Raw genomic sequence first — 22,593 nt, 5'->3', positions numbered from 1 at the left:
ACATATTGTCAACCGATGGAATTTTGCTACGTAATGTTAAATGGATACTCAACCCTAAAATAAAAATTTTGTGAGTAAAATCACTTACCCCCATGTTGTTCCAAACCCGTAAATGCTTTGTTCATCTTCAGAACACAATTTAAGATATTTTGGATGAAAATCGGGAGTCTTGTGACTGTCCCATAGACTGCTAAGTAAGTTACACTGTCAAGATCCAGAAAGACATCGTCAGAATAGTCTATCTGCCATCAGTGGTTCAACCAAGTTATGAAGCGACGAGACTACTTGTTGTACGCGAATAAAACAAAACTAACTTTATTCAAAAATTTGTCTCCTCTGTGTATCTCCGCTTCACCCCTTCACGTATAAAAAGTATTCTTGTCGCTTCTAGCGTTACGTTGAAACACTGATAGCAAATGGACTATTCTGAATATGTCTTTCTTACTTTTCTGGACCTTGACTGTGTAATTTACTTGGCAGTTAATGGGATAGTCACAAGCCTCCCGGTTTTCATGCAAAATATCTTAAATTGTGTTTCAAAGACGAACTAAGCTTTAGAACGACAGGGCAGCTAAATGATTAATGACAATATTTTTATTTTGGGGTGGAACTATCCTTATTTGCCAGCATAGTTTAATCAAATAATGTACAAATTAATGCATATAAGCATAAACTTTCAAATTGTACTTTTTGAGTTACAATAGTTTTGCAATTGGGAAGTACCCTTAATAGTACCATAAGAGGTTATACTTTTATACCTTAAGGTTACCTATTAATTCTCTAGTATTAATATGTTAATAGCATTAATTTATAATTCTTGGCCTAGTTCTTTACACATATCAATTTATTTATCTATTTATTATTATTATTATTTATTTATTTTTTGGAAAATAGTAAGTATTGCTTGCGAATGCAAACTTTATGCCAAAATGTTAAGGTGGACTGGGTGGTTGCTAGGTGGTTACTTTCGAGCTCAAATGAAAAGTGTCCATTATCATTAATGCCTCAAACCTGTATGAGCAGTAACAGTGATGCTTGCTTGGCAAGGCCCACTTAAAAATGCATACACTAATGCATCTCATAACCTCTAAGTACCTTAGGTAGGGAATGTCATCTTACACACTCACACCCAATGTCTTGTAATTTGTGAGTGATGAGGTGGGCTAGTCTTATCTTTCAGTTTCTCCTGTGTCTCTGTGTCATGGAGTTTTGTAACATATAGAATCTCAATTCATTATTGAACATCTGTGGCAGATCCTTGGGGCACTTTACATTGAGCTGTACTTGTCCTCAGTTACATGCTGTGTGGCCTCGCTGTTTAGAAGGCTAATGACTTGGCATAAGTAATGATGATAATGTCCTATCATGCTTAAATTAGATTTTATAACAGAACTTGTGCAGGTTTCTACCAGAAAGCAGGTAGGCCAACATGCTCGTTTGGATTGTATATCCTGAAAGATAGTAACTTAACTACCCCTTTCTGGAAATGGGTACAAAAATGTGGCTTGAAAGTAAAGGTGGAGTTTTGTTCTTTTTACAACAAAGGGTGAAAGGAACCAATGCCAGGAGAAAAATGTTGCAGGGGCAGAAAACAGGATTGCAGATTTAGATCTTAACACAATAACCAATGTTTGAGCTAGACAAATTCAGCCAGAAAGACAATTTGTCTGAAAATTTAGAAAATGCAATGAAACTATTTACTTGTCCTTCCACCACATATAAAATGAATCAAAGAATGCTCCAAATGCTGTTACTTCATTTGCATTTCAAGTTTAAGAAATCTTCCAAAATAAAAAATATCTTGCAATAAAAAAGTAATAGGACACCAATTTCTACCATATTCATAGAAAAGATGTCAATTTCAATAAAACGCATTGATTTTTAAAAATACTAGAAGACAGCGTGAAAGAACGTTATCTTGTGTAAAACCCCAAACAAAGGATAAAGATTCTTCCTAAGCTACTCTGTCTAGTTACTTTATTTGGGTTAGAGAGGTAGTTCCCCTGGCATAGTATTCTTAGTTGTTCTTACTAGCTTGGCACCTGAATCAATGAGAATCTAAATGAGGAAAGGCTCATGGCGTAGTCGACTAATTCCTCTTAATCCCAACATATCTTCTGCTGCTTAACATTGTTGCTGGTGCAAGGCATGGCTCGCTGAGATTAGCTTTAGCTGTGGTTAACTCCTTCACAAGTGTTCACACACCACGTCTGCTTCCGCAGGGTCAATATGGACTTAATCAACAAAATGTTCATCGACCATTTTAGAAAGGAATGTAAGTGACATGTTGAATTTTGCAATTTCTATCTTGAAAGTGGGTTTAATTGCAATTAGAGTAGAGAAAGAGCTGGTTGAACTTCTACCCAGTAGGGTTTACAAGTGGTGAGTCCGGTTGAGAGACAGTATAATAAGATCAGTGATTACTAAAAGTAGTTACATAATTTCAAGTTTGATTAAATAATGTTTGGGATTAATGTGATTTTCATGTTACTTTTAAATATTGGTGTTTATGACTGATTTTGCTGGCATGAATTTGGCTACGAGTTGGGTTGGGCTGAAATAATGTCATTATTTAAAAGAAAAAAAAATTATTAGAGCACAATATTCAAATAATGTTTCTACATTTCTTTTCCACACAATTCTGTAAAGTAATATAGTTTATTTTTCTAACAGTAGGTTGTAATATTTAATGTGCAAGGGAATGGGAGGGATGAGGAGATTTCACAGAACAAGAGTCTTTAAAGCCACATTTCCAACACTGGAACTTATCCCAGGAACTAGGGACTTTTGGCTGTTACTCGGTGTGTTTTCACCGCAGGAACCATGATCTAAATAAAGTTCCGGGTAAAATATTGCCCCTCAGAAAGTCCCTAATTGCGAGATAGTACTTTTTCAAAGGTCTGGAACTTTCGGGGGCCGGACTTGACCGTTAAACATGCTGATTAGTTGAGTTCATGCAGAATTGTGATTTCAACCACCTTATATTAGGATAATTTTACTAATATTACTGTTTATTGTGTCATGAAATGCAGTTTTAAAACTATTTCGGGCGAGAATATAGTTAAAACTCAAATATGTGGTTTATTTATAAAGACAGTGTCTATTTAAAAATCAGTTTTGCCTATTTTGGAGACGACCAGCTCCACGCGATCAGTGGGAGCACAGTGCTCATGTTTACCGATGAGAGCAGTCTCACTTCAGCTAGCCCTTCTGACATTTGCTGTTGGCTTTGATGTCTCTTTAGTGGTTGAAGTACGAAGTACATTTCTGCGGCTATTATTCTGTTTAAAACGAAAGGAGGCATTGATATTTGATATCCTATTCATCTTATTGTAAATATACAGTAAGGACAATAGCAGTAGCCAAGACGAGCTGACTTATGTTATCAAGCACGTTGCTGTTTGCAGAATTACTGGATTTGCGTCATCCCGTCTGCGGGAGATCACACTCCCAAGTCGGACTCGCAAAGTCCGAACTACAGAGGATGCAAGTCCGAAATTTGCATACTTTGTATTGAGAAACGCGCTCAGATCTACATCACCAGACTATTTGCCTAATCTTCATGGTACTTTAGGCCGCAGTTGAAAAGCAGAAAGCAACAGGTCTGGGGCGGCAGGGTGATAGTTCCTGGGGGGAAAAAATCCTGGTACATTTGATCTGGGTCATTTCAGTGGAAACGCAGCATAATAATCCAACTGGGAGCACAAGGAAGACATTTAACAAGCATTCCCGAGAAGGAACTAAGGAACAGACAGGAACTTTTAAACACAGGTGCACTTAATGACTAATTAACTAAACGAGGACAAGAACATGACCAAATAAGGGAACAAAGGAACAGAAACAGGGGCAAAACATAACAAAACAGGTCCATGATTCTGACAAAGAGTGGTTCACACTGTAGAGAGAACAAAAACAAGGTCATAAAAGTAGTTTGAATCAGGGTCTTCGTTACTCACTCACATTCAAGAAGCCTGCCCGCATTCTCCATCACAACAAAATGAGACTCTAATTTACATTTACATTTCAATTTATTAATTTATCTAAAGCCACTTACAATTGAGGAATAAAACAAGCAATGTATCATAAGATGGCAATAAACATGAGAAATGTCTGTTATAGGTTTCAGTCACTGCTCAAAATAGTAAAAAGCTAAGACAGGAGAAAAATAAGGGAGCATAGAATGCATAGATGTATTATTATTAGTAGTAGTAGTAGGAGGAGGAGTAGGAGTAGGAGTAGTAGTAGTAGTAGTATTGAAGGCAGTTAGATGTTTATGGAAGAGACAAATTTTGAGTTGTTTCTTGAAGATTGTGAGGGATTTGGCTGTGCGGATGGAGTTAGGCAGGTCATTCCACCAACAGGGTGTGGTGTAAGAAAATGTTTTTAAGGGTGATTTTGTGCTTCCATGTGTGATGTGACCACTAGCCACCACTCATTTACTGACTGTAGGCTTGTGGAGGGGGGTGCATAGGAGAGAGCGGATGTAGGAGTGTGCAGAACCTGTTGCAGTTCTGTAAGCAAACAGCAATGTCTTGAACTTGATGCAAGCCACGACTGGTGGCCAGTCAGGCAGTCTGAGATCAGAGCAGGTACCGTTGAATCATCAGGTTGAAATCACAGAGCGTATCATCTTATAAGACACTTAACCCACAGGGGGCAAGAGCTTTGTGGGAAATATTTAAATGAAAGGAAGGGATGCAACATTGACAACAATCCTCTTATTTACTTCAGTTTTATCTTTGAATGTCAACTAGGGCTGTCAAAATTAACACATTAATAATGCTTTGATGCAAATAAATTTGAACAGCACTAATTTTATTAATGCGCAATTAATGCAGCGCACATTTTCGCACAACAGTGGAGATGCTGACAGATTTTTCAGACCCCTTTAGCAACCCTTTTTTTTTAAAGCACCTATCGACCAATCTTTAGGGTGTCCCCAAGCCTTATTTAGTTTCCTGCACAAGGGCAAGGTCTCTCTTTCCCGCTGCGCACACATCTCTCTTTCTCTCTGAATCTGCTCTGTTCTGCGAGCGACTGAGGGGAGTTACACTTTCAATTAAAACATATATTATGTTGTTTTTCTAATTTTGCATGCAAGTATAGGCAAAATCTCAGCACAGCTTTTGTCTTTATCTTATGTGTAGCCTATTTGATTTTTGCATGGCTCTATTTTGAATCAGGATTTTTGTGCAGATTATCATCTTGGAAGGGAGACCTGGTTATGTAATCTTAATGGGCAGCGTTTCAGTCATTATTTTATATTCACTCGTTTGTCTGACAACAGAAACATTAAATATATATCAATGAAAACTGTTTTATTGAGAATTTAGCTGCATCAAAATTATATGTATGTGAGCACAATCCTGCAACTGAAAGATTCCTAGCTGTGTCCCAATTCAGAGGCTGTATCTTTGTGTCCTTCATAGCCCAAGAAACGTCTTTGTTGCAATGCTGTGATGCATTCAGTCTTTGAATACAGCCTCTGTATTGGGACACAGTTACTTTCCTGTAGATTGTAGCTACAAAACACCTGCTTGGAAGATCCAAGTGATTCTGATGACCAAAAATAGCTGGAAGGTAGCCCTCCAGGAGCAGAACTGGATACCACTTTGGCAAAACATTTGCATTGAACAATGGACCTCCAAGTCACATTAAGAGACCAGAATTACATAAAAACTTGAAGATTAATTATTTAAAGATTAATTATAAGATATAAATTACTTTTATTTAGGATAGTGAGCAACCACCTAGCAAAACCCCAGAAAACATCAGCCTCTCAAAAGCAATGTTCTGGCAACCATCAGAATATTGTGCTTTGCACAGACAAGCACCATTCAAGCTTTATTCAGAACTTTTGAAATTCTGCTACTGTGTTTCTTTTAAGAAGTATGTTTCTGTCAAAAAAGTTTTTGCATTATAATGTAATGTTTTCTTTCACTAAGTCATAGATACTGCTATTTGATGAGCAGTCTGCACATAATGTTGTCTTTGAAGGAACAGAACTTTTCACCCTTTGGCTAATTGGTTCACTGGATCCTCAGACCATTGATCATATATTTGTGCTTTTCTCAGCCATTGTTTTCTGAAGAGGGATTCATAAATTCTGATATGAAAAACCTGGAGATGTAAATTGAACCTAAACATTTTAGTTCAAAGATTTCCATCCCCAGTGACAGGCAAAAGGCTGCAGCTTTTGCAAAAATTCTGAGGGATATGCTTTGTCAGACATGATAAAGGGTGATCTTGTCAAGTAGAACATTTTACTAATGTATATGTGGATTTTGTTAATCCTGGAGCAACAATGCCATCATGCAACAGTAGTCCTAACTGTGCCAAGTCTAATTTTAAAACCCATTTATACATATTAGTGCATATTTTCATGAGGTTCTTTTACTCATCACATGGTTGTTAAAGTGTTATCTCTTGTGTGCAGGTATCACAAGTGAATAAAAAACAACTTCCAAGTTAACCATAATAAGTCAAATGTAAGAAAGAGCAAGCAATCATCTATAACTCAAGACGCAATAAATGTGCTCTTTTTCTTCAGGAGATCACTCGAGAAGATGTTTCCTCACTCAGGGAAATCCATCGTCTTTGACAGCTTTCCAGATCCATCTGACACCTGGGAGATCATTGAGACTATTGGTAAAGGGACTTATGGGAAAGTTTATAAAGTGCTTAACAGGGTCAATGGCAGCAAAGCCGCTGTAAAAATACTGGATCCAATCCATGTGAGTAAAACCATACTAGATCTTTTGTGTGACATATGTTTTTAGGTCACAAAGACTGACAACATGCACAACTCTCAAAATGTGCACATCTATGAGTCCTGTTTTGAGTTTTTTTCAGAACTGAGGTTAAGGGCAGAGTCATGGTAGGCCCTTCAGGTGCAGTCATTTCACATTTGTGTGCATATGTATGTATTTGCACATATATGTGTACCCGTGAGAGTGTTTATGCCTTAAGAGAGGCCTTGCAGGCAATTACTGAACACTGAGAACAACTACTTGGCACTACCATATTAAAAACATCTACATATATATCCTGCAGATAATGTCAAAAGACTCTATGTGCCTCTCTTTCTCATCATTTCTCCAGCCACACACTGCAATTTGCAATGTGCAATTTGTGTTCATTTACTTCACCAGAGACTCTCCAGGTCACCCTTTCAAGGTCCAGAAAGGAGGCTTGGAAATATTTCAATGGCCTTTGGCCGCCAGTATATTTCAATTACTCATCTAGATTGAATAAATCTAGGCTTAATTTAATAGACTGCAGCTGTTATGGTCATTGTACCGAAGACATTTTCAAATATTTATTTTCACTGCTTTCCAAGCACAGGAAATCATGTTTAGTAATAGAAATATGGAGCACTTTTGAAGCCAAGAGGCATCACATAAAAGACCTGTGCACCGTATCCATTAATATTCTACACTCCTAGGTTCTAGTAGTATTCTAGGACTTTATTAATGCTGACATTTCATGGCCTTTCTGGTTTTGCTAAGTTCAATAGAGAAAATGACTTCCAAAATGAGAATGGAAGTTTGAACCACTGCCTGTGTTTTTCTTTCAGGACATTGATGAGGAAATTGAAGCGGAATATAACATCCTGAAAGCTCTCTCAGACCATCCCAATGTTGTCAAGTTCTTTGGAATGTTCTACAAAAAGGATGTCAAGATTGGAGACCAGCTATGGCTAGTGCTAGAGGTGAATGTCATGCACATTAATTTAACCTTGCTGTACAGTATATCAATTTAATTAATCAGTTAAATTGGGCTAGTGACATTATCGGCAAAACACTTTTAAATGCCATAATCAATCACAGTTATTATTTTCGCACATGCATATGTTGTGTTTGTAAATAAGTAAAAGTAAAAAAAAATAAAAAAATAAAAAGTGAAGTAAATGCTATTTCATCACATTATGGATTTATTGCTTCCATCACAGTCTGGGCTGATGGGTATGTATAAAAGGTTATTAGTTTCACCACCTGAGTGTTTTATAGGAGCACATTTAAATTTGTTAGATACAGACAGAACATTTCTCAAAGCTGTGAAATGTCAGGGTGAATCTCTCTTTTAAAATCACAAATGGCCTACAGTAAGCACTGTGACCTTTATGTGGTTTGACTGCTTGAGAACAGATAACTAAAGTGTGCGTTGTGGAAATGGGATAAGATGAGTGTTATATAAGAGATTTTATTTCAGCAGTAGGTCTGGACAGAGTTTTTGTGGAAAGATAGGTATGGGGTTGGGGGGTAAAGGGGTGAATACTAATGTGGATTAGCTGTGTCCTTCTAAAATGAGCAAGTTCAAATACCAATTCTGTATTGAAACACAGAGCTTTAGCAGGAAATAGATGGTCTGCCTCTGTAATGAGTTCTGACAGTGAAGTCACTCACTTTTCACATAAACTGTAACTATGTATTGATGGATAATCCCCAGTAGTTATGTCTTTCCGCAGGAATTATCCAGCAAAGAATGTGTTCAGACAAGCCCATAGAGGCTTTTGCGCAGCTGAATCGGACCTTGGATTGTGTTTAGTATATTAGACCTGTTTGAAGAGATTAAGTCATGTTTACCTGGTGTGAAACTTTGCCTTGGTGTCAAGATGTAGGGTTTGAGGTGGGTTATTTAACATGTCCCATTTTGTCATGTAACTTTATCTCAGAAGACCATGACTTTCTGAGTCACTCTTTGTGAATTGTTTATTAATTGATTGATTGATTGGTTGGTTGGTTGATTGGTTGATTTGTTGATTAAAGGTAGAGGTTGTAGGAGCTGCCACTAGAGGGCACTACCAAAACAATAACAATCGCGTGGTTTGATGACGCTAAGAAGGAGCGTGGAATGATGGGATTTGTTGTCTTCTACCCAACTGCTGACGGCTATCAATCAGACGGAAAGATAAATCATGGATTTAACGCAAGTTCAACGATTTCCGCAAGTAGATTACATACAAAGTCAATGCACAGACGCGGTCAGACTATGGATCAGACGCGTCCTAGCGCAAGTCTAGAGACGCAATGCCCCGCGTTTGGCGTATAAGCCCCATAATACTGATCTTGTTGATCGTTATAATAGCATACATTTTCTGTAAAGATACAAATCAAAACAACTCACCTGTCGAGTAAAACATAGGCGAGATCGGCATCTCTTTCTAGTTGAAGTTTGATGCAAAAATACTTCCGCATTTGTCCACGACACTGTTGTCATGTGGTTTCTACGTTAGTAAAGCCTGTAACAAAGGGTAACTAACTTCATTGACAGGCGACTGCACTGGCCCGTGTCACTGTTTAAAATTTGAATTTTCTCACGATTTAGTTGAAAACATTAGAGATATTGTTAGTAATCAGGTGGACAAAATATATAACACTAGCCTAGTGGTTTTGGGATATTTTACTGCAAATATCTTACAAATTATACCTTTAATTGATTGTTTGATAGATTGATTTGATTAATTCATTAATTTAAAACATGCATTTATTCATTGAAAGGTGATGTCACCTTTTATGCATAAATGCATGTTTTATTTTATTAATTAATTAAAACGTGAATTCTGGAATTAAAATAAAATAAATATAATAAACTTGTTATTATTTCAAATTTGAAAAATTTATATTTGATTAACACACTTAAAAAAAAAAATACTATAAAAGGTTATGTCTCAGAGAATTGCTGTAGAATTATTTGTGTACAAATATCACTTGGTTTGAGAATTCATCCAATCAATCACATCTCCAGCCAGATTTGATATAAAGCGATACCATTTAGAGTGCCTTGTTCAAATACTGTCTGGATTCACTGGAGACGCCCAGCCCATAAAGAAAATAAATAATTAAATAATTTGCTTATAAAGATTTCTGCATATAAAGGGTGTGCGATGCAAAGACATATAGCTCATTTAGGTTCCCTAGAGTGCTCAACACCACCACCAAAACCCAATAGGTGTGTTCGACTTGAGGCAGCACTGTGCAGACTGATCGGCGTATGACATCAAAGTATCGTGAGAGCTGTTCTAGAGCATGTTCGACCACAAACTCTTCAATCACTTTCGCTTGTATTTTGACGTCATACACTGATCGGCCTGCTTCAAGTTAGTCTCAACCTCAGACATCACACCAACCATTGATTAAATTGTTGATTAAATATCTGATACATATGGGACACAAAAGTGGAAACACTTGAGGAGTGTTGAAGTCATCATAGGACTGGTTGAATTCTACAGGATTTCCACGCCTCGAAATTTGACGATGAATGAAACAAACTGTAATTGGTTGTTTGATGTCAATAAAATGGCCAATGAAAGCTGCCATGAATTCCAGACCTTCAGTCTGAGGGTCTGGCTATGCAAGACTAGCTTCAAGTCAAAGACACAACAGCTTTGTCACCTTATGACAATAGATTTAGACTTCAAATTAGGTAGTCTCTCATCGAAGACAGTAGCACACTGGGATAGGATGGAAAATGCCATTCATTTTGTTAGCACTTATAAATGCTGCTGCCTGCCAGCTGCAATCACCAATAAAACGTTTTTCCATATTTTTTATATATGTATATTTTATATGTATATATTATATATCATAAATATATAATTATCGCAAATGTTTTTGAAATATTGTGATATAATTTTGAGGCCATATTGCCCACCCCTACTGCATATTTCAACTGAATTTGAAACCTCTTTTTGATTAACATGTAAAAGTATAGCACGTTTCTCTCACCCCTGTGAAGAAACCACATTGTTGTTGTTGTTGTTGTTTTTAGTTACCACAGTTACCACACATTACAAAAGCTGTTTTCTTCCTTTGCAAAGCTTTAGGCAAGTTTCTTAGGCTGCAGGAGAAGGAATTTTATATATTTTTACTTGTTTGTGTTTCCCTAAAAACCTTTGCATTTCTGTATGCAAACTCCTTCATGCAAAATCCGCTGTCAGCAATCCAAATATGTAAGTTAATCCTCTGGCTGGAATCTCAGCTGAGCACTGAAGCTGTCAGCAGCAAGTTAGCAACCAAGGAGATGAGGGAACGCAGGGGGGTAAATTGCCATGGTTACAGTCATCCCCTCAGAACTGTGATTTTCTGTATTTTAGTAGAATCCGAGAAGAAGGTTCCTTCACACTGAGTGACCCCTGATTACAGAGAGGACTCGCACAAATTGCATCCTCCACTTGCTGGCTGCTCATCAGGCCTGGTGCTTGTTTTGCTTCTCTTTTGTGTTGTGCGTTCTAATTGTGGATATAAAGGGAACCACTTTCATCTGTACTCACTCTGTTCCTCATCATATAAGGGGCCAACTCCGCTCCGTTATATTAAAACTTCAAAGATATCAGAAATGGTCTATATTCAGTTTTGTTCAAGTTGACTCATAGGCTTCAGTTGGTGGTTAATGGCTGATAGGACTGACAACAGCGGTTCATTGCTGAGGTTTCAAATGAAACATAATGACTCTGTGCCACTGTTATTCATACAGTTCATTCAGAATGCCTGGCTTTTTGCAGATACTGTATGTAGTTTTTAAAAGCCTGCTTGTGGATTTATTAACTGGATTCTGGAAATGTCTGGAGTAAGCAAGATATTTGACAGCAAAATCTTTTGACAGCAAAGACTTTTTCATTGTTATGAGAGAGAGAGAGAGAGAGAGAGAGAGAGAAAGAGAGAGAGAAAGAGAGAGAAACAATTTTATGTAAAAAAAATGCTTTTTTGACAGCTTTGCCATCAAAAGAACAAGTTGCATTAATATATATATATATATATATATATATATATATATATATATATATATATATATATATATATATATATATATATATAATTATTTTTCTTTTTATTACTGCAGAAAACAATTATTTTAAATTGTAATTATATTTCACAATTTAATATATTTTCCTGTATTTTTAATAAAATAAACACAGTTTTGCTGAACATGAGTGTTATTTTTATTTTTTTATCCATTTTTTTAACCCACTTTTACATGTTTTTAAACCTGATTTTATGAATTTGTGAAGTCAAAATAGCTTATTTTGCATCCCATTTTCATAAAGTATTTTTTATGTCACAGGCACAATGCATCTCAGTGATGCTTGTCAGAACAGCGTGTCTATGTAGCGAATTAGCTCAAATGGGAAATATGAATAATCAATCATAACTAGTTATGTGTAATTATAAATATTTAGATCTGCTGTAAATATTTAGTTGACCTCTCAGTATCAACTGTCTGTCAATTCTTAGAACGTTAATTTGCTGGTTAAGGAAAATAACTTTCTCACAGTACAATACTACTCAGAGCATGTAGCTAAAATCTGCATGATTAGGGACGACCTAAACACTTAGTCTAACATACACACACATACACACGCATACAGTACGCAAAAAGTGTTAAAGCTTAAGCAGTGAAGAGAAGAGAAATAAAACACATTAAGCTGTCATACAGTTTGATATTCAGCAGATCTACAGCCTGAAGGAAACATCAGTTCCTTAGTTCAAACACACCTTTGTAAATGGTGCATATGATACTTAATGTGTCAATTCATAAGACTAAGTTTGATATTTGCACGCTTGTTTGAAAAAGAGTCCTGATGCACTTTGGGGCTCTAGTTGGTCTCTGCTGAAGTGAGTTGGTGAGACCAGTTTGAATCAGAGGACATTGATGAATGGAAAATTAAGTCTGAAGGCCTGGAACAAGCTTAAGGTAAATGTACCTACATTTCTCAAGTGGTTATATCTAGGGGGAGATATAATTAGGATGGGCTGTATAGTACAAGTGTATTTTTGTCTGTTTCAAAGTGAATTTAGAGTGAAAAGGAGGTCTTTGTTTAGATGAGGGGATGTTAGATATTATTTGTTAAATATAACAAATAGTTGTGTGTCTGATTGGTCCAAATGCTAGATCTATTAGTATGCCTCATCAAGACACACTCACATTCATACACTTCCTATACTCCCCAGTGCTAAGGTGTTGTGAGTAGTTGCCAGTGTATTGTTATGCTGTGTTTTTTTTTTTTTTTTTTTTGCTTAAAATTACTTTCATGTTCTAGTCCCTATTATTAATATGGCTGGGGTACCTCCAATATATTTAATAAAGTACTTCACATAAAGAAGAAGAATTATCTGAAGTTCAATCATCATTGATCCTTGGAACAACTCCAATGTGGTTACTATAGGTCAGTTTTATTGCAACACATTGTTTCAAACTGTTTTTGCCAATGTAATATATGTAATTATATTCAACCTAACACATTGTGGTTAAAGCAACAGATCAAATGGCACATTGCCCTGCTGTTTATATGGTCAAAAAGTGGTGGCAGTGTTTTTTTTTTTTTTTTTTTTTTTTTGGCCTTGTTTCCTGTATTGAATGGCGGGTTCTTTGGCACACCCTTTGAAACAAAGCCCTTTTCAAACCATGTCTGATGTGTCTAGCTTGTGCCCATCATTAATTTACAATGAGGTTTAAAATGCCATTGTTTGTCAGAGCTTTTTCATTAAACGTTGAGGGAAAGCGGACACCTAGCTCATTATTTGACTGTAATGATAAGGTTTCTCGAACAAAAGAGGTGTTTTTCTATGAAGGTGTGAGGGCCACACAGAGAGAGCTTAAAGAGAGCTAGTGATTTGATTGTCTGCTGCACTTAACAAAACATTCAGCTCAAATTAAATATTCAAAGTCAAAAGGTCCAGTTATGTTACTCCAAAGCTCCTTTCACACTGCCATTCCGGCAAATACACGGGTCGCTAGATTTTGCTCTTTCACACTGCCAGTGATTACCCGGGATATGTGCGTGCTTTCACACACAACCTGTAAAGATCTCGTAACGACATTACATTACAGTTTGCACATATTTTTTAGTCGCAAATGTTGATCTTCCTTCAAAACAGCCGGTAAAAGAGTCGCGTGATAACGCGCGTCATCACTTCGACACGTCATTAGATCTGGCTTTTGTTAACACAGCGCCCAGCAATGTTACTAGGTCCCCGACCCGGGTTCAATGCCGGAATCAATCCCGGGACATGGTTGCTTTCACACAGAAGGCGACCTGGCAATGTTCCGGCAATATGCCGGGTCGGACGTGCAGAGTGAAAGGGGCTCAAAATAACTAGGAGGACTTAAGGGGATATTATTATTGAGTCTTCTCATCGGTATATAAGGAATTATGTTGATGAAACATCAGTTGATGACATTAATAACGTTCTTTGCTTTATAGTACTATTTGAAGTTGTAATGGTAACTAAAAAGTAACACTGACACTTTGTCCATGTTTAATATTGTAAAGCGATTTGCTTTAAATTAGTCTATTGTATAAAGTGCTATAAAATTAAATGTGAATTGACATGACTGCCGAATTGCTGTGATCAGATGCTTTCTTAACTGCTGTTTCCTCACCACTGTCATTTTGTGTGTGCATTTATCTCTTCACAACCTTTTCTCTTCTTTTTTCATGCAGCTACTGATTCTCTCATTGCCTCCTTTGGTAAAGCACAAAAAAAGTGTGTCCCATTGATTAAATTTTACTCTCTTATTTATTTATTGTATTTTATTCTGTTAGAGAAAATGTTTATGAGTACAGTCTTTCTATGAATGGCAACATTCAGATAACTATGGTGACCCAACTCTGCATATAAGGGGTGTGCGATGCAATCTCCACAGCACAATGGAAACAAGCCGCTATTAGCACAACACAACGGTAACTTTTCATATCCTTGGCTGCATTAAAGCTAAGGACTTTATACCAGAGGTAATGAGATACAGTTTTGTGACATTTTACCGTGGTACCTTTTTTTTTTTTTTTTTTTTTTTTTTTTTTTTTTTTTTCTTAACCACCGAGTAATTTATATAGCTATGCAAAATTGTCATTTTAAAAGCCTGGTGCAGTAAAAGCTGCAACAACAACAACAAAAAATGCATTGATATGGTATGTTATGGTAAATTGTTTAAAATTAGGGTTTGTTAGTCCATTACCATTAGTATAAAGCTTGCATGTTAGTTGTATGCACCTTGGACAGGCAGAGGTTATTTGCTCTAAGTGTATATTTTAGATGCTGTTTACACGTATTTAGCGATATACTGTTTACACTAAGTTAATAGTGATAGATTATATTTACACTATGTATTTTCTTTGCAGTAAGTCTAAATAGATACTATTTATAAATATAAATAGCTGCAGACACTATTTCCACCTCAGTGTTGTAGTACATTAACAGGATGACGTAGAAAGTAAATTATTATATGTATTACAATTATGAAATGGATGCCGCCTTATTTGGACAAAGCCATCCCTACACTACCCCTGACCTTAACCCTTATCTTGTTCATAATTTAACACTTGTTATGCACATTATTTCTACTTTTCAAATACTCTCTTCTTTGAAAGTACATGTCTTTCTGATCTGGAAAGGGGAAAGGGGAGTAGAGTGAGTCCGGCAAATGGTGGATCGTCAGGGCAGAATTAGTGTAAATAGCCTATATGTCAACAAGGCAGGCTATTTACACTTAATGTAAATAGACACTCCATTATAGAAATGGCACAGAGAAATTGGCTGATATATAATGTATCGCCCCATAGAAACTTCAAGGGTTCATGGAAATATATTGGATATTAAAATTTGGATTACTATCCCACCATAGATACCTCTTCACAGAGACTTACTTAATATGTAAAACTATTTAGATTAGCACCAGAATGAACTGAACTTTTTCTTATAAACAATTGTCTTCGATTTGTAGCATATTTTATTTCATGAAATAGTCAAATCAAGTCAACTTTATTTATATAGTGCTTTAAACAAAAAAAAACAAAAAAAAAGAGTTTTTCAAAGCTACTAAAAAACATTAATTAGGAAAACAGTGTGGCAATAATGCTAAATGGCAGTTAAAGGCAGTTCATCATTGAATTCAGTGATGTCATCATTCAGCTCAGTTTAGTTTAAATAGTATCTGTGCAATCATTTCAATCAAGTCAGCAATATCGCTGTAAATTAAGTGTCCCCAACTAAGCAAGCCAGAGGCGACAGAGACAAGGAACCAAAACTCCATTGGTGACAGAATGGAGAAAAACCTTGGGAGAAACCAGGCTTAGTCTGGGGGCAAGTTCTCCTCTGGCCAGATGAAACCAGCAGTTCAATTCCAGGCTGCAGCAAAGTCAGATTGTGCAGAATAATTCTCTGTTTCCTGTGGTCTTGTCCCGGTGGTCGTCTGAGACAAGGTCTTTACATGGAATCTATATCTTGGGCACATCTAGTTGTCCTGGTCTCCGCTGTCTTTCAGGGCTGTAGAGGTCCTTTCTAGGTGCTGATCCACCATCTGGGCTGGTCTAATGAGACCAAAAAATTTATTTAACAGATTTGGATATTAGAAATGTATTAGTGTGTTATGTGAAAGCTAGGTTAAAGACATAGGTCTTTAATTGAGATTTAAACTGCAAGAGTGTGTCTGCCTCCCGAACAATGTTAGGTAGGTTATTCCAGAGTTTAGGCGCTAAATAAGAAAATGATCTGCCGCCCGCAGTTGATTTTGATATTCTAGTTATTATCATATTGCCAGAGTTTTGAGAATGCAGCAGAAATGGAGACCTATAATTTAACAAGAGCTTGTTCAAATACTGAGGTGCTAAACTATTCAGGGCTTTAAAAGTAATAAACAAGATTTTAAAATCTAAACGATGTTAGATAGGGAGCCAGTGCAGTGTTGACGGAACGTTCATACTTCCTGGTTCTAGTAAGAACTCTAACTGCTGCATTTTGGACTAGCAGGAGTTTGTTTATTAAACGTGCAGAACAACCATAAAAAAAAGAAAAGAAAAAAAAAGTAATCTAACCTTGAGGTCATAAACTCAAAACATTACCATTTCTGCATTTGACATTGAGAGCATACTGTAGGTCATAATTTAGATATATTTTTGAGATGAAAAAATGCAGTTTTACAAATGTTAGTAATGTGGCTTTCTAAGGAAAGATTGCTATCAAATAGCACACCTAGGTTCCCAACTAAAAATGAAGAATTGACAGAGCAGCCATCAAGTCTTAAACAGCGTTCTAGGTTATTACATGCATAGTTTTTTGGTCCTATGATTAACACCTCTGTTTTTTTTTTTCAGAATTTAGCAGTAAGAAAGTACTCGTCATCCAGTTTTTTATACATCGACTATGCATTCTGTTAGTTTTTCAAATATGTATGTTTCGCCGGGCAGCGAAGAAATATAGAGCTGAGTGTCATCAGCATAACAGTGAAAGTTAACACTGTGTTTCCTGATGATATCTCCCAAGGGTAACATGTAAAGCGTGAAAAGTAACGGCCCTAGTACTGAGCCTTGAGGTACTCCATACTGCACTTGTGATCGACGTGATACCTCTTCATACACTGCTACGAATTGATGTTGGTCATATAAGTACGATTTAAACCATGCTAATGCACTTCCATTAATGCCAACAAAGTTTTCTACTCTATGCAAAATAATTCTGTGGTCAATAATGTCGAATGCAGTGCTAAAATCTAGCAGCAATAATAAAGAGATGCAACCATGATCAGATGATAAGAGCAGGTAATTTGTAACTCTAAGGAGAGCAGTCTCAGTACTATGATACGGTCTAAATCCTGACTGGAAATTCTCACAGATACTATTTTTCTCTAAGAAGGAGTATAATTGTGAGGATACTACCTTTTCTAGTATGTTGGACAGAAAAGGGAGATTCAAGATTGGTCTCTAATTGACTAGTTCTTTGGGATCAAGGTGTTTTTTTTCTGTTTTTTTTTTTTTTTTTTTTTTTTTAATGTGAGGCTTAGTAACAGCCAGTTTGAAGGTTTTGGGGATACATCCTAATGACAATGAGGAATTAATATTAGTCAGAAGAGATATGTGTTGTTGATTTAGATGATTTAACAAGTTTATACAATTCTTCCTCTCCTATAGTAGAGAATGAGTGGAACTGTTCCGGGGATCTATAGTGCACTGTCTGATGCGATACTGTAACTGACGGCTGCATGGGTACAATTTTATCTCTAAAGCCCCTTCCACACTGCGATTCCGGCAAATACACGGGTAAAGTGTTCCGGCAATTGTTCCCGGGTCGCTAGATTTTGCACTTTCACACTGCCAGTGATTCCTCGGGATATGTGCGTGCTTTCACACCATAGATGTATAAAGTACTAGAGACCCATACTTGAGTAAAAGTACAAGTGCTCTATCAAAAAAGTGACTTGAGTAGAAGTTGAAGTGTTCTTTAAGCACCACACTTAAGTAGAAGTACTAAAGTATTCAACATTTTTTGTACTTAAGTATTGCAAGTAGTCTATTTAAAAATTTACTACTCAAGTACTGAAAGTAAAAGTAGAAGTATTGTGTTATGTAGCTATTAAAGAAAGTAGTCAAAAGTTTGAACATATTGTTTTTACTATTTCAAATGATTAACCTAAAGGACAATCACAATTCCTTTGACTGTAACTTCTTGTAAACAAAAAAACGGTTACTAGGGTTAGTTAGCCCAATTTGCAAAATGATGTCATTAATAACTTACCCTCATGTTGTTTCAAACCCGTAAGACATCAGAGGGTCATTTAGAATTTTTTGAAGCATCGAAAATACATTTTGGTCCAAAAATAGCAAAAACTACGACTTTATTCAGCATTGTCTTCTCTTCCGTGTCTGTTGTAAGACAGTTAAAAACAAAGCAGTTTGTGATATCTGGTTCGCGAACGAATCATTCGATGTAACCGGATCTTTTTGAAACAGTCCACCAAATCGAATTGAATCGTTTTTAACAGTTCACGTCTCCAATACGCATTAATCCACAGATGAATTAAGCTGTTAACTTGTTTAATGTGTCTGACACTCCCTCTGAGTTAAAACAAATCAATATCCCGGAGTAATTCATTGACTCAAACAGTACACTGACTGAACTGCTGTGAAGAGAGAACTGAAGATGAACACAGAGCCGAGCCAGATAATGACTCGTTCACGAGTCAAGAACCGTTTCTGTCAGACGCGTCTGATTCGTGAACTGATGAGCTGATGATACTGCGCATGTGTGATTTAGCGTGAAGCATACCGACACACAGAGCGTCTGAACCGAACTGATTCTTTTGGTGATTGATTCTGAACTGATTCTTTGTTAATGTTATGAGCGCAGGTGCAGTCAACGCCAATGACGCCATTGCATCGAGCGCAAAAGAATCGGTGAACTGTTTTCTTCAACTGGTTTATTGAATCGAACTGTCAGAAAGAACTAACGTTACTGGTTATCCGAGAACCGATGCAACCGGTTCTTGACTCGTGAACGAGTCATTATCTTGCTCGGCTCGGTGTTCGTTTCTCTCTTCACAGCAGTTCAGTCAGCACGCACAGTCTTCTTAATCGCTTGTTTCGCTCAATGATGTGCCAGCTTCATCAAATCTGCCATCTACAGTTCTGGCAGTGGTTTGTAATGGAATGATTCGTAACATTATTATAATTGTAACGAGTAACGATGCAGCACATAAAAAAAATATCGGAGTAAAAGTATTAAACTCAGCGAAAATATGTACCGAAGTAAAAGTGGAAGTAGGAGAAAAAAATAATACTCCAGTAAAGTACAGATACCGCCTTTTAGTACTTAAGTACAGTAGTGAAGTAGTTCTACTTCGTTACTATACATCTCTGTTTCACACACAACCCGTAAAGATCCCGTAAGGGCGTGATATGTAATGTACGAGTTGAAAACATTAGGCACGTTATACTTTCATTGAAGCAAGCAAACGATCCTGGTGTCATCATGGAAAGTTAGGAACTAACTTATCTCTGCTTCATTACAGTTTGCACATATTTTTTTTTTTTTTTTGCGAATGTTGATCTTTCTTCAAAACAGCCGGTAAAAGTTCCGCGCGATAAACGTACGTCATCACTACGGCATGACATTAGATCTGGCTTTTGTTCACACAGCGCTCGTCCCGGGATTGAACCCGGCAATGTTACTAGGTCCCCGACCCAGGTGCAATGCCGGAATCAATCCCGGGACGTGGTTGCTTTTACCCAGGCAATTTGCCGGCTCCGATGTGCAGTGTGAAAGGGGCTTAATAGTATCGATCTTAGAAGTAAAGTAGTTCATAAAGTCATTACTGCTGTGATGTTGGGAAATGTCAACACTTGTTGATGGCTTATTTTTCGTTAATTTAGCCACTGTATTGAATAAATACCTGGGGTTATGTTTGTTTTCCTTAATCCTTAATCTTCCTTGTAAAGGAGCAACTGTATTTAAAATGCTAGAAAAGAAAGAGTCCATAGTTTCTGTTAAATCATCAATTTGTTCTGAGGTTTTAGATATGCTAAGGAATTAGGATACATCAGGAAGATTACTTTAAAAACAGTCTTTTTGTGGAAGAAGTAATGGTTCTACCATACTTGTTACAAGAAGTAGAATTTAAAGTTTTAGCTATATGAAGTTTGTACAAAACTAAATTATGATCTGATATATCATCGCTTGGCTGCATAATTTCAACACAATCGACATCAATTCCATGTAACAGTATTACATCTAGAATAGACCTGAACCTGGTCATTAAAGGGATAGTTCACCAAAAATTTTATGTTTATCTGCTTACCCCCAGGGCATTCAAGATGTAGGTGACTTTGTTTCTTCAGTAGAACATAAAAGAAGATTTTTAACTCAAGCCATTGCAGGTTGTCAGCCATGCAATGGAAGTGAATGGGAATCATGGCTTTGTAGAGTAAAAAAAAAAACATACAGAAACAAAACCGAATTAAACTCTGTGGCTCATGACGATACATTGATGTATAAAGACATGAAATGATCAGTAGGTGCAAGAAACTGTATAGTGTTTGTATCGTTTTTTTGCTGATGTTTTTTTTTTTTTTTTTACTCTGATTTGCCCTGATTTCCAAACTGTATATTTGTTTGTGTTTTACTAAAACAAAGTCACCTAGATCTTGGATGCCCTCGGGTAAGAGGATAAACATCAAATTGTCATTTTTGGGGGAACTATCCCTTTAATGTTGCAGTCCTGAAGGAAGTGTTTAATAAAAAAAAATCAAGTTGCTCTCTGTTAGATAAATGTCTCACTCTCTCTCTCTCTGTCTGTGTCAGGGTGAAATTTAATGATGGCAGGTGATCTCTGGCTGATGTGGCCATGACATAATGATGTCAGCTTTGCTTTTTAGTCTTCATGACACTCTGAAGAACTGTACAGTTTAACAGTAAAGTTTAACAGTAGGAAATGAGATTCAGAATAATTTTGAATGGTTTATGTCTGTGATTTCAGTGCTGGCATTATTATTATTATTATTTTATTTTTTTCTCTAACTGTGAATATTTTGAATGACTGTGTTATACAGGTGCTTCTCAATAAATTAGAGTAAATCAACTCAAATTGTGAAACTCATGTATTAAATAAATTCATTGTGATGATTTGGCTCACATTTAACAAAAAAACCCACCAATTCACTATCTAAACAAATTAGAACATAAAAAAATGTCTGTTCATTTTCTTAAATGCCTCAATGGCATGGAGGTGATCAGTTTGTGGCATTGCTGAGGTGGTATGGAAGCCCAGGTTTCTTTGACAGTGGCCTTTAGCTCCTCTGCATTGTTTGGTCTCTTGTTTCTCATCTTCCTCTTGACAATAACCCATAGATTCTTTATGGGATTCTGGTCTGGTGAGTTTGCTGGCGAGTCGAGCACACCAACACCAAGATCATTTAACCAACTTTTGGTGCATTTTGCAGTTTGAGCAGGTGCCAAATCCTGCTGGAAAATGAAATCAGCATGTTCATAAAGCTGTTCAGTTGAAGAAATCATGAAGTGCTCCAAGATTTCTTGGTAAACGGGTGCAGTGAATTTGGTTTCCAAAAAACACAATGGACCAACACCAGCAGGTGACATTGCACCCCAAATCATCACAGACTGTAGAAACTTAACATTAGACTTCAAGCAACTTGGGCTATGTGCTTCTCCACCCTTCCTCCAGACTCTAGAACATTTGTTTCCAAATGAAAGTGACATTCAGCCAAGTATGGTGACCCATACTCAGAATTTGTGCTCTGCATTTAACCCATCCGAAATGCACACACACAGAGCAGTGAACACACACACACACACTGTGAGCACACATCCGGAGCAGTGGGCAGCCATTTATGCTGCGGCGCCCGGGGAGCAGTTGGGGGTTCGATGCCTTGCTCAAGGGCACCTAAGTCGTGGTATTGAAGGTGGAGAGAGAGCTGTTCATGCACTCCTCCCACCCACAATTCCGTCCGGCCCGAGACTAGAACTCACAACCCTTCGATTGGGAGTCCGATGCTCTAACCTTTAGGCCACGACTTCCATGAAATACAAATTTTGCTATCATCTGAAAAAATGACTTTGGACCAATGGCAACAGTACATTTTTTTCTTCTCCTTAGCCCAGGTAAGATGCCTTTAACATCGTCTGTAGTACAGGAGTGGCTTAACAAGATGAATACGACAACCGTAGCCAAGTTCCTTGACACATCTGTGTGTGGTGGCCCTTGATGCCTTGACTTCAGTCTCAGACTTGTGAAGTTCTGTACAATTCTTGAATCCAGTGTGCTTGACAATCCTCATAAAGCTGCGGTTTTCTCGGTTGGTTTAGC

At 37.0% G+C, this 22,593-nt stretch overlaps 1 protein-coding gene across 1 annotated transcript in view; it reads left to right on the top strand.

The window, feature by feature from the left end:
• The first annotated feature begins 2,191 nt into the window (after positions 1-2,191).
• Positions 2,192-22,593, top strand: part of LOC113065996 (myosin-IIIa-like) — a 61,325-nt gene continuing 40,923 nt past the window's right edge. Inside the window, exons 1-3 of the mRNA XM_026237544.1 lie at positions 2,192-2,275; positions 6,551-6,734; positions 7,577-7,711. Coding sequence (XP_026093329.1) covers positions 2,274-2,275; positions 6,551-6,734; positions 7,577-7,711 — 321 coding nt within the window. The 5' untranslated portion in view covers positions 2,192-2,273. The remainder of the gene's footprint in view (positions 2,276-6,550; positions 6,735-7,576; positions 7,712-22,593) is intronic.

This window comes from Carassius auratus, chromosome 49, assembly GCF_003368295.1.
Source record: "Carassius auratus strain Wakin chromosome 49, ASM336829v1, whole genome shotgun sequence".
Taxonomy (NCBI): domain Eukaryota; kingdom Metazoa; phylum Chordata; class Actinopteri; order Cypriniformes; family Cyprinidae; genus Carassius; species Carassius auratus.
The sequence above is the reverse complement of the archived record's forward strand: the minus strand, read 5'-3'. Positions and strand labels throughout refer to the sequence as shown.